The 13,380-nt window shown below is 31.9% G+C and overlaps 1 protein-coding gene across 1 annotated transcript; it reads left to right on the top strand.

The window, feature by feature from the left end:
- The first annotated feature begins 4,778 nt into the window (after positions 1-4,778).
- LOC135678309 (cell division cycle 20.2, cofactor of APC complex-like) lies at positions 4,779-7,924 on the top strand. Its single transcript, XM_065190940.1, has 2 exons — positions 4,779-6,623; positions 6,994-7,924. Exon 1 carries the CDS (start codon positions 5,161-5,163, stop codon positions 6,445-6,447), a length of 1,287 nt encoding a protein of 428 aa, XP_065047012.1. The 5' UTR covers positions 4,779-5,160; the 3' UTR covers positions 6,448-6,623; positions 6,994-7,924.
- The last annotated feature ends 5,456 nt before the right edge of the window (positions 7,925-13,380 follow it).

The following is a 13,380-nucleotide window of genomic DNA, read 5'->3' as shown; positions in this document are numbered from 1 at the left end:
ATCAAGAGTAGATATAGGTCGGAAAGATTAAACCACTATAAATCGATTTGTATTACTTCTCTTAATTTTGATTTGTTGTTACTTACTAATTTACTTTACTCACAACCCTTACTCACATTTTTTGTTAATTTCATTTCCAATATGGATTTATTGATGGACCTTTAAAATCGATTGAAATTTACTGTAATACTAATTCACCCTCCCCTCTTAGTGTCATTATGATCCTAACACCTACTAGCCTAGGATAACTTAGACCTATTCCAAGAATCAATCTTACCATTAAGACTTCAACATAATATCAAAGGGCGATTTGAGAATTCTATGAGCGATGATCGTAGTACTAAGGTATTTAAAATAGAACTTTCTCACTTTGATATTAAAGGAATGGACATCATGTCTCTTACCAACTCTCATGCTACGAGAAAAAAAAAATCATATTTACTAAGATTAATGAGTTGATTCATAAGAGTCTCATAAGCCTTGAGATTATCCTTAATGGTTTCGCAAAATCTTTTATTCACCCTAAAGCATGTCAAAATATCATTTGCATATATAATACGAGAGAAACACATATATTTTTAAATTTAAATAGGGTGAGCAACTTATCTTCAATAGCCTTATGAAATAGGCAAGAAAGGATTTGGGCCACAATGATATATAGATATGGGGATAATAGTCCCCAATACCCCTATTGCTCTTGAAATACCTTGAGCCCTTACAATTAATAAGATATAAAAAAATATAAATAAAAATATAATTTTTAATCCAATACAGAAATTATATAAAACAATTTAAAAGAGTATAAATGAAAAAAATGACATCCCAAGAAAGACGATCATATTCTTTTTCAAGATCAATTTTAAACATAACTAAAGGACTCTTACCCTTATTTCAAATATAGAATGAACCACTTCTTAAGCTATCAAAATATTATCATGAATACTTCTATTCGAGAGAAAAATTGATTACTCAATATCAAACAAATTATTCAAGAGAGATTTGATATGAGAAGCCAAAAGCTTAGACAAAACATTATATACCACATTACCTACAAAAAATGGGATGAAAAATATAAAATTTTTTTAGGAATTAAATATTTAGGGATGAAGACAAAGAAGGTTCTAGCCTAATCAACCAACAAAAAGGCATAAAAATATAATTAATTAAAGGCCTCAATAAGATAATCTTTTTTAGTATCTTAGTGGTATTGATAAAATTTAAAAGTATACCCATCAGTCCCAAGATTTTTACTAAAGTCGAACGACCTAGAAACTTACACATTTTATATTTGTTAAAGTATCTAATTAACTCAGAACCTTGATCATTAAGAATACTATTCATATTAGGCTAAAGGGATTTAGAATTAAAATAAAAAAAAGGCTTATTCATATCCCCACCATAAAATTGAGAATAAAATGAGATAAATTTATGAGAGATAAGCTCAGGTTGATAAATATACTATTGGTCACTCTAAATATTATGAATGAAATTTTACTTATATCAATCAATAATTAAATTATGATAAAATTTCATATCATTATCCTCGTTCTGAATCTATTTAAACTTGATCTTAACCCAAGTCTTTAAGTAAACATACATAGTAAGAGTCTGAATGTGATTATAAAGGGATCCCAACTCTATAACATCCTTGTTTAAGATAATAGCAATGACATCTAGAAGCTCTAACTTATTAATATCAACCTTGGCATTAATATCACCCAAAGTATTCTAATTCCACTTAGACAAGACTCCTCTTAAGTAATAAATGTTATTAAATAGAGAAAACATCTAAATATACCAAATATGATGGTAATTTTGCAATGAGTTACTAATAGAAAATATATTTTTCTAATGGATTTTCTTTCGGATATTTCAAGCTATGACTATAAATAAATGGAACAATTATGTTGTTTAACCTAGTCTTTCTTAATATTTTTAAACATCTTATATATGGCCTTAATATTTTTAAATATTTTGTATATGAAAATAAAATATATAAACCTTATACTATATAAGATCATTGGACAAACACAAAATGATGGTGATTGAAGTATCCAATAATATGAGAATCCAATTTGAGAAGCCAAACTCAAAAGAGGTTATGTTGAACATAAAAGCATTTATGTAGTTGTTAATATAAGAGAATCCAATAATATGCTTTTGTCCTATATCAATTTGTGTTGGATTGGGAAGAAGGAAAAAGAGGAAGCAGTGAAGGAGAAAGAAGAAAGAAGATGGATCAAAGGAGGGAGGAGGAAAAGGAGACAAAGTATTGAGAAATGACATGAAGAAAGAAGAGAAGAATAAGAAGAGAGTATGTACCAAAGAGAGAAATGATGGCTAATGGGTAAGCACCATCCATGAAAAATATGGTGATTCTAAGGTTTTCATATATAATTTAGATTATATCACTTAAAACAAAAGCAATTCGCATACCGATCCACATCTAGACTAGTACGCACAATATATTTTATACCATTTTAGGTGGTATGATGATTTTTGCTATATATGTAATTTTGTTTGATGGATTTTACCTTCAATTATTTTATTTTAAAAAATCAAAATCTTGCCTAAAAAGAAAATCTTACTTGGATAAGCTCTGGTTAGTTTCATATGATCATTTATTTTCCTCTTTTCTAGGTATTCATATTATGATAAAAATAACATTATTTGTAATATAAAAGAATACCAATGATCACAAAATGTACTCATAGAAGCTTGCAATCAGCTTTGTACAACAAAAACTTCTACATGGCTTATTATATCTTTTCATAAGACATTCTAATTTTAGTGTTTATTATATCACTTTATAAAGCATCCTAGTTTTAATTTAATGATAATTTGTAATAAAGAATTCTGGAAATGATATTTTTTCTACTTTTATTTAATAATAATACTCTTATATCTATCTCCCCCAAAACCTCTTTCACAAATTATGGATCTTTTAAAGAGTATTCTAAGTGGATAATAATATAATTTTTTTTAAAGTGATCCAAAGTCTAAATAGTTCTCTTAACATATCAAGTTAAAATGTGATGAAAAGGTAAAAAAAACCAATAAATTTTTATTAAAGGTTTAAAAACAAAAACAATCTACAAAATATTTATAAAGGTTTCATGTAGAATGTTTTTGATTTGGAGTTTAATTACCTTAGCTAAATAAAATTATAATAATTTTATAAATTTATGAAGTAGTGGAATCTATTTTAAGAACAATGTATCTCATATATTTTGGTTTTACCTTTTTGTAAACTCTTTTATACTCTTTATAAATATTTTCTAATCTACTTTATGGATTTCATAACTTATAAATTTAATTTAATTTTTTTGCTCTTTTATCCGTTCTAACACATTTTAATCAAAATTATGTCAAAAATAGCAAAAATAACTTAAGGAAAATTAAATTGATATCTAATAACAACAACCTATATGATTATTTCTTGACAATACTATTATATTTTTAATAATTCATACTATATTTATTAAGATATTAATTAAAAGTATTATTTTATTATTTAATATATCATTATAGTCGTATTTGGTTTATTGATATTTTTTTATTTTATTTTGATAAAGGGAGAGAAAAGTATCTCAGTCTTTTACATAATCTAGTGAAGTCATCATTTTCCAGGTAAAAAGAAAAAAATTAAAAGTTTTTCCAATGATCTTATCTTATAAATAAATATAATTTTATTAGTATTATATTTTAAAAATTAAAATTATGTAAAGATAATCTTGATATGCATAAAAGATATTTTAATGAAAGGATATCTCTTACAACAATAACAGTTATGACATTTAGGATGCTTTTTAGGCTCTATAAATAGAATTGTAAATGGTTATAGTTTATTAATTCATATTTCAATACAATTTCTCCTCTTTATTTTTAAAAAATATTATTATTATTATTTTTTTGCTACTTGATATGCTAAGAGAGGCTAGTTAACTAACTCTATGATAATATTTATTTATGTTCGCAAAGATAAGATGGATTAAATATTGAGATTAGAATCTCGATCAATCCGATATGTAAAGATGAGTTTTTCATATTAAGACATTGATTACATGTCTTTAAGTTCTTTCTAAACTTTATCTTTTTATTTTTATTATTTTAATATCTTATTTGTTTCTTCGTCAAAATTTGTATATCATTGTTTTGCTCCAACAATTTAAGATGAACTTTCAATGAATTTTGGTTAGAATAATAATAATAAATTAATATAATTAAAAATGATTAATTGTCATATTTTCTTAATAATTCAAGCATTTAACTATTTATCATCTAAATTGAGAATGGTCAGCATTTACTTCTAGTTTTGTCTAATTGTTTACTGTTTGATCTTTGTTGGATTAATTAGATGCATAATTTATGTGAATGAATATTGTACTAAATTTAAAATTAAAAAATAAGATATATTATAATTTGAGACTCAAAACCTAGTGTATTAATAAAAATATTATCAGTTTATAGATATTAAAATATCCTAAAATAAAAATCTTCTTTTTTAGTGACAAATAAAAGAATATCAAATCTCATTATATTAATAAAAAATGTCACGTCTTGTTTCTTTAACATACAAATTCTAAAAGAATAAGGTACACCAAATTTAACGTAGATGATAGCTGTATATAACGGTGTGATGTCAAACTACCCGCTACGTAGATTGGGTAAATATAACGGAACGATTTTAGGATGTAACGCTTGGGCTGGGTGGCATCTATATAACCCGAGGGCCCACTCTGTTGCAATCACAACAACTTCTCTCCCCTCGCGCGCTCTCCTCTCGGCCCTCGACTCTCGACTCTCGACTCTCGACTCTCGGCTCTCGGCGATCTCGTCGTTCTGCGAAGGTCTCGGCGATCTCGTCGTTCTGCGAAGGTCGGAACTGCTCTCCGACGAACACGAACGGGCACAGCTGCGAGGGTCCTTCCCTTCGATTTTTATTGCGGTGATCTCATTCCTTTCTTTTTTTCTCTTGTTTCGTTTCGCTTGGTTCTTCATCGGTCGAAATTTTGATTAGGGTTCAGAAATTTTGTTGGTCTTGGGGTTCTTTTAATCGATTCTTGGTTGTCGACTTTCTTGTGGGAAGATCGATCTTTCTGGTTTTCTCGATCGTTTTTCGTCACCTAGCCAGTCTCGTTCTGGTTTCGATTGGAAAATATGTCTTCTTCGCGTTCTAGGCGTGTGGAGTACGACCGCTTCATCCCGTTCCGGTCGGCGATGGACATGGACTACGCACGCTTTGCCCTAACGGGGCCTTCGAGACCGCAGCGTGATGGTTCGAGGGAATCCCCATCGAGCGTGGCGTACCAAAAGCTTCTTGACGAGTGCATTTTGAAGAACAGGTCTCGTATCCTCGCTTTCAAGACTGCACCTGAAGCGTCGGCCAGCAAGCTGCCCGAGTTTGACGAGCCCATTCGGCCGCAGAAGAAGCAGCAGAGGCGAATCCCTAAAGAACCAGAGAGGGTTTTGGTAATCCACGGCTTGTTGGATGATAATGTTTTGAATCTCCTCGACTGGGGAAGCAATAATGTGTTGGCGATTGGCCTTGAGGACGCAGTGTATCTCTGGGACGCTGCAGAAGAGTCGACTAAGCTTCTACAACCCGTAGAAGACAGAGGACCTATCACTTGCATCCGCTGGTCGCCAGACTGTGCAGTTCTTGCTGTCGCATTTGGCAATTCAGATTTATCCCTGATTGATCCAGCAACAGGACATGTCGTGGATGGGATGGAAGATGAGAACCAGGCCCCTGTGTTGTCACTTGCGTGGAGAAGTAATTCAATCTTGACAGTCGGAAGATTTGATGGCACTGTTGTTGATTATGACTTTAGAAAGGATGACATGTTCATCTGTTTCTATAATGGGCATCGGCGTGGAGTTTGTAGTCTTAAATGGTCCGTGTTGTCAGGGCGGTATTTGGCGAGTGGAGGGCAGGACAAACTAGTGCACATATGGGATGCCTGCATGCCTTTCTCACGTGACCATCCACGTCAACGTCAATGGCTTCACAGGATCAGCAGCCACACTTCCATTGTGAAGGCCGTTGACTGGTGCCCAACTCGGAGCAACCTGCTGGCTTCTGGTGGAGGTTGCAATGATCATTGCGTTAAGTTTTGGAACACCGTTAACGGTGCTTGCTTGAACTCGATTGATGCTGGCTCTGAAGTTTGTGCATTGCTATGGGACAAAAACAAATCTGAATTACTGACCTCCCATGGTTCGCCGAACAATCAACTCACCTTGTGGAATTACCCATCCATGACGAGAGTGGCTGAGGTTTCCGGTCATTCATCCCGGGTTCTTTCCTTGGCTGGGAGTCCACTGGGAGGTGTAGTAGCTTCTGCAGCAGCAGATGAGACAGTCAAGTTTTGGAATATCTTTGAGACTCCCAAAATAACAAAACCTGAACTACCCTTTGCCCAATTTAATGTCATCATAAGATGAAAAGGTGGATAGGTGGAAATGATTAAGATTCCAAATGGAAGACTTCTCTAGTGCTTGGCATGAAGATCTGTTGTTGGTAACATTGCGATGGGAAGTTTCGTGGTGTCAAAGAGGTAGTACATTTTCATACAAGTGCATGGATTCGAGATCTTCAAATATGAGCGCAACCGCCTAAGGTAAGTTAGAAACCTTACAGCCTTTTACAGCATTTTAGTAGGCTTATTTACAACATGACTATCATTGCAGCTACGAGTCTGATTTTTGTTTCCTATTTATTGTTTATCATTTCATAGTTATCGATATGATTATTGCCCAATTGATGAAACATGTGGTCTATAATTTTTGCCCAATTGTTATAATCTAATTATGTGGTTTAAAGTGATTTTAATTTGCTTCTCTTGTGTTTCTTTTTTGTAAGTTACTATCTTTGTCTCATTTTTGTTTGAGAATTTTTGTGCAGACTATATATTTTGTTGTGTATGCTAATCATGCATAATTAGATCAAACTGATAGATGCTTATTGTTTTTTTTCTTTTTTGAGTTCAGATTTCTTATGATATTCAATATGGCCTTGATATCACATGAAGACATCACATTGCACACCTAGAAGAGTGTTTGACAATCGAGAGATCTATGCATTATAAGAGGTAATTGCCTATGGCCTTATGTTTCTATTTTTTCTTTCCGACTATAAGTTTCCTATGATATAAGTTAAACTTAAGAATTTTATATTCTTTTAGGACTATAAAGAAACTTTGAAGATTGAACTGTGTAGCTCTATTGCCAGAACAAAGCACTTGTAATATGGCCTTAAGTATCACATGAAGATTTCACATTGCCAAAACAAACTTTGAAGATTGAACCGTATAACAAACTTCAGATTTCCTTTTCCATTTTTTTTGAGTTGAGATTTCTTATAACATTCAATATGGCCTAGTTATCACATGAAGACATCACATTGCATATCTAGAAGTGTGTTTGACAATCGTGAGATCTATGCATTATAAGAGGTAATTGCTTATGACCCTATGCTTCTTTTTTCTTTTCTAACTATAGGTTTCCTATGATATAAGTTGAACTTCAGAATTTTATATTCTTTTAGGACCATTAAGAAACTTTGAAGATTGAACTGTGTAGCTCTATTGCCAGATCAAAGTACTTTCACATGATGAATTTAAAATCTTGCTATGGTGTCTTTGCTAAATCTTTATTCACAGATACAAAGATATTAAAGCATCTTTGGATTTGCTTAGAGGGTGAAAATATGGAAACTTATGGTGTTGCACAACTATAATCATATTCAACAACTAAGAGATCTATGCATAATTTTGATCTAAGATGTAACTTCTTATGTCTTTATTTTTTGGGTGACTAAAGGTTCCCTAAAATATCCATTAGCCTTCAGATTTTTTATGTTCTTTTAGGACCATTCTAGAACCCGTGAAAACTTTTATTTGGTGTAGATATTATTTCACTACGGAGTACTTCATTTCACTTGAAATAGTGTTTTTTTTATGTTTATTTGCATATACAAAGATACTAAAGCATCTCAGGATTTTGTTTAGAGGGTGAAATAATTTAGAAAATTGTGGAGTTGCAAAACTAAAATTGTGTTTGACAATCAAAAGACTGTTGATCAACCACTCAGATATTGTTTAAAAAACTGTTCATGAAATGAATAATTTTCAATTTGAAATTTTTCGAAAATAAAGATAAGTTCAAGAGTGAAATCCAAGCCTAAAATTTTTTGTTTTTAGTAAGATGTGTCAAAATTTCTATAGAAAGCAGTTATTCAACCTAAGAGAACTGCAAACCACAGTATATACCATAATAGTAAAGAGATACCAAACAAATAAATCTATGAGCTTGATAAAGGTGAGGCATTGTAATTCTGTTTATTATGTTTTTCCCTGTGAAATAAACAAAAATATCAAATTTATATGTCTTTCCATGAATAGATTATGTCTTCTGCAACATAGATACACTTCTGATCCTAAGATAGGGCTTGAAAAATGGTGTCAAATGGGATATAATGCAGTTCTAAAGTTTGGAAGTTAGCTTACTAGACCAACAGTTCATAAATGCTTCATTATAGTGATAGTGGAGTAGTTCGGGTCCTTCCGATTAACAAGATCTTCATTAAAGGTTTCGATTTGGATTTATCTTGCTGAATCAGCTGTAGTTGTAGCAGAGTGGTAGCAATGTTCATGAGCTTGATAGACAAGCTTGCTATGTTTCATATAAATGTTCACCAATTAATGACATGGCTACTATTTCAGTATTTTTTCAATTATGCTATTGTGGTCATTTACCACAAGTTTCAGCATCCAAGCACTATATCTGAAATTTGCCTTTGTAAGTATAACGCCGACCTTTGAGTTGGTATTTCTTGTTTCCAACTTCCCTATTTGTTTACTGAGATTAAGGTAGCAGTAGCGGTTGTGATTATTTATTATGATTCCAGTAATATCACATGTGGTACCAAGTTTGAATTTGACACGATAATTCCGATAGATTTATTTAAGTCATCATTTTTTTTAATAATCTATTCATGATCTTGTTGGTTGTAATGGAGAGACAAATTGAATATTGGGTAAGCATTTGAAGATTCCATCACCAAAGTTACCATCCCTTCCAACACCTCTACCTCTGTGCCCCTTGCCATCATCATATATATCTTGTAAACTATCATTGGCCTTATGGACAAGGCTAATGCGGTGGAGATTGATGATCCTCAGAAAGCTCCAGAGCTTGATCAAGACAAACAAGAAGCTACAGTGAAGCTCATGGCCAACGGTGCGTGCACCCTTTGCAACATGGGGAAGGTGCATATACAACCTTCTTTTTCTCTTGATTAATGGTTGTTGGTGTTTGAATTATAAAACTAGAAATCAGTTTTATGTTGTGAAATTATGCATTTTTTTATTGATGAGCATATGGTTAGCTCACCCTTATTATCCAGAATAATAATTATTCATACTGGTCAAATTTTGTTATTCTCCCCTCTGTTTCAAATGGTCTGAATATTTCGTACCTGATGTGGAGCCATCCATAAAAGATCCTTCTACTAGGTGCTTGTTTGTGTTTGACTTGAAGCCTCACACTTTGAATATAAATTTGAGAGAATTTGTAACATGAATGAACAACTAGTTTACTTTTTTTTTTCCAAAAGTGGACGACTTTATATAAAATCTCCAAGCTGATATGCTAGACATTGTTTGTCATAAATGAACTAACAAAATGAAAGAAAGCCGGAAGAACTCGCAAGACTGAATGTTACATCTTTGGACAATGTATCATTCGAACTAGAAGCTCAACTTAAACACACACTTTTCCTTCATTTGAATTAATGAATTGGTCCTCCCCTCTTTTTCTGTGCTTTATGAACTTCTTAATGAAATATTTCAAATTGTTTTGAAGAGTTCAATTATTCCAAGAATTACTTCAATGCATTTTAGTGATATATTAAGTGAACTGGGTTTGCAAAAAACTTAGAAGTCATCTGTTATTTTTTTGTTGAGCCTGCATATGGATTTTAAGAAGGAATATAGACACCATTTTTAAGTTCCATCATATTTTTTCCTCTTTTTCCCCTTTTCCTCCATAAATTTACAGTAAGGGTCTTTCCATAATTGTTAATATTATAACAAATTTCTACTATTATTCATAACCGTCAATATTTTCAGCTTCATACAATGAGATTTTGCCTAATGTCACTGATTATAGGTTAAGTTGTTTGCAAATTGTTTCATGCTTAAAGATATTTCACCTCCAACAATTTTCTCATAGATTGACATTTGTGATGCTTCAGTCATATGTTGAGGCTTACCTTTCATTCATGTTATGATCAAGGCACATTGCTTTTTTTTATCATTCAGGGACAAAGAGACTTAGAGCATTGATGTTTCATTTACTGGAATTTGAGAATCAGGTTCAAGTATCCTTTCTTTGTTGAATATTTTGGTTACTCCTTTACTAGAAAGTATCTATGGTGGTTTCTCAAATTTTATCATTGAAAAGTCTACTGCACTAATTAATTCTCTTTCTTGTCTAACTTCTGGCCTGCCTCTTAACATTCTATAATCTTTTTATCAAATTAGTTATAATTACTAACAAAGAATTGTGACTTCTATTAGTCTTTCTGTTATGTAAGAAAGAAAAAAAGAGATCTTATCAAATTCTGGATTGCATTCTAGATATTGCTCTTCTATTACAGATCATTCATCAATAATATTTTTAGACATGTTTCGATTCCTTTAGACTTTATTTTTTCTCCTTTTGTTATATTATTCATCAATAATAACATTCCATAATCTTTCGAACAAATTAGTTGTCATTACTCATTACTAACAAAGAATTGTGACTTCTATTAGTCTCTCTGTTCCGTAAGAAAGCAAAAAAAAGACCTATCAAATTCTGGAATTGCATTTTAGATACTTCTCTTTATTATAGATCATTTATTGATAATATTTTTAGACACATTTTGATTCCTTTAGACTTTGTTTTTTCTCTTTTATTTGTGTGTTTTCCACTTTGCACTATTCTGACTATATATTCTGTAGCTGATATTTAACTAATCGTTTTATCATTTAAAAACTGACAATTTATCATATTAATAATATAGGATTTCCTACCTTGTTGGATTTGCATGTAAAGGTACTGAACATAATACCTTCGCTGTTGATGAGTCACTTAAAGACTTCGCACGATTAGCTGTCGGACTTTCAGTTGTTGGCTCCACTTTTCAAAATTGTTTTTTTTCCCACATTTGAACATGAGGCAGCAAATAGTTTCCTCATTGCTCTAAATATGCATTTCTAGATGTCTATAATTTAGGAGTATATTATTGCTTTGGTTGTCAAGAACAAGGTTCGCAATATCGTACCGTACCGGTGTTTCGACCTGGGCTCGGTACGGTACGGTATGGTGTACCGACCGGTACCCCCAGGTGCACCGAGCGGTACACCTAATTTCAGTCCGTTAAACCCTCCGAAAATACCTGAAAATAAAAAAAAAGTTAGGATAGGGTTTTCAAGTTATAAATAAATATAGTAATAGTATAAGTTTAGCAAAATCAATGTAAATTAGGTAAGAATAGTATCACATATCTTTTTCGGGCTTTGAGGTAGTTTTGTTCGAGGTTCGTATTTCAGCCCGTTATAGATTGAAATATCTACAAAAAAATCATTTGAATTGTTAGACTATTTTATTACAATATAAACTCTAAAATTCAAATTAATTAAATAATTACATATGTAGATATACCTGATTGTTGATTTTACCACCAAAACGAACGACGGGTCTCCACCCAATCTAACATTGGCTCTGAATCTTCGTTGTAGAATTGGAGGTCAATGAGATCAATATGATTCAAATATGTAATTTTAATCCAATATGATTTAAATTATGATAAAATCATCATTTATCTACACTAATTATACGATTAACATAGTTAATTTTTCACTAATTACATCTCTTTCAACACTATAAACATGACAAATACCCTAATAGGTATTAAAGACATTGAATTGATATAAAATCGAATAAATTTCGATTAAATCATCATTAAAATGACTAATCACAGTATTAAATAACTTTAATAAAACTTAATTAAACTTATTTTACTATCATAAATATTATTCAATATTTAATATGCATGAAACACATTAATCATAATCTTAAAGATCTTAATTACTCTCTAATTAAAGAAATCGAATACATACCTCTTGATTAAAAAGCTCTTCCTTTTAATCTTCCCAAATTAGCCTCGATTGAATTCATAAATCGTTGTTTTGTAGAGTTTAGGAGAGAAAAAAAAGTTTGAGAGAGAGTTTAAGAGAGTATAATGAAATAGGGGAGAAGAATAACTTAAATAGAATGAGAAAGGGCTCCAACGGTCAAATTGACCGTTGGAGCACGGTAGCACTGCTATAGTGTGGTAACGACCGTTGGAGCACTGTAGCACTGCTACAGTGTGGTAACGATCGAAATCGACCGTTACCGCTCGATATTACATTGTATCGTTCGATACGAGATTTTTTTGAATGTACCGCCCGGTAGTGGGCGGTCTGCGTACCGGTATGTACCGCCCGTACCGGGCGGTATAATTCGGTATTGTAGACCTTGGTCATGAATATAGAAATTCAGAAAATAAATCTATCTGAGATATTTTTTTTCTGCTGTTATGTAGTCCATTCTCTAATCTTATATAGGAAATATTTTATTGATGTCAGTTATCTAGTTTTACGTGACATGCCATATTTAGTAATTTGTGCATCTCTATGTATTTGCCTCGTTCATGATTCAGATTGTTCATTGTACCAACAACAACAAGAAGTGAAGATATCATGGGTAGCTACTATCATTTTCTAAAATGCTGTTTGATTGGTTATAACCATTGAGTGTCATACAATTTCAACAATGGTGATTTAGATTTATTTACTCTCAAGTGTTGGTGCTATCAGTTTTTTTGGTTATGTTAATGTTGCTCTGAGCTAGGAACTAGGTCAGAATTTTTTTAAAAAAAATTGAAGAGAATCTCAAGAAGTAAGAAATCATGAAGACAAATGTCCATCTTTAAATATTTTTGTGATTTTAAATGGAATATTAAATGCAAAGCTACCTTTCTTGTGATCTTAGAGTTCTCTCTTGGTGATTGTTATTTGTCATAGCTTGATAAGGATTAGTAACCAGATGACACTCACTTAATATGGGTTGTTTCTCTTTTATTTTCAAAATTTGCTATCAAGTAGATGCTAATACAGACAAATTCCAATGATTTATGACCTCTCCTCGACCTTTAGGTGTTAATGTTGGTGTGTTTGTCTTAATGAAATTTGGGACTCAATTGCTGATGGTTTCAGCTTGGTCATTTCTCAGATGATGGCGATTGCAATATGTGGATATGGAATTATGGGATAGTGTCACTTGGTA

This window comes from Musa acuminata, chromosome BXJ1-1, assembly GCF_036884655.1.
Source record: "Musa acuminata AAA Group cultivar baxijiao chromosome BXJ1-1, Cavendish_Baxijiao_AAA, whole genome shotgun sequence".
NCBI lineage: Eukaryota > Viridiplantae > Streptophyta > Magnoliopsida > Zingiberales > Musaceae > Musa > Musa acuminata.
This window is presented reverse-complemented; position numbering and strand designations above follow the sequence as displayed.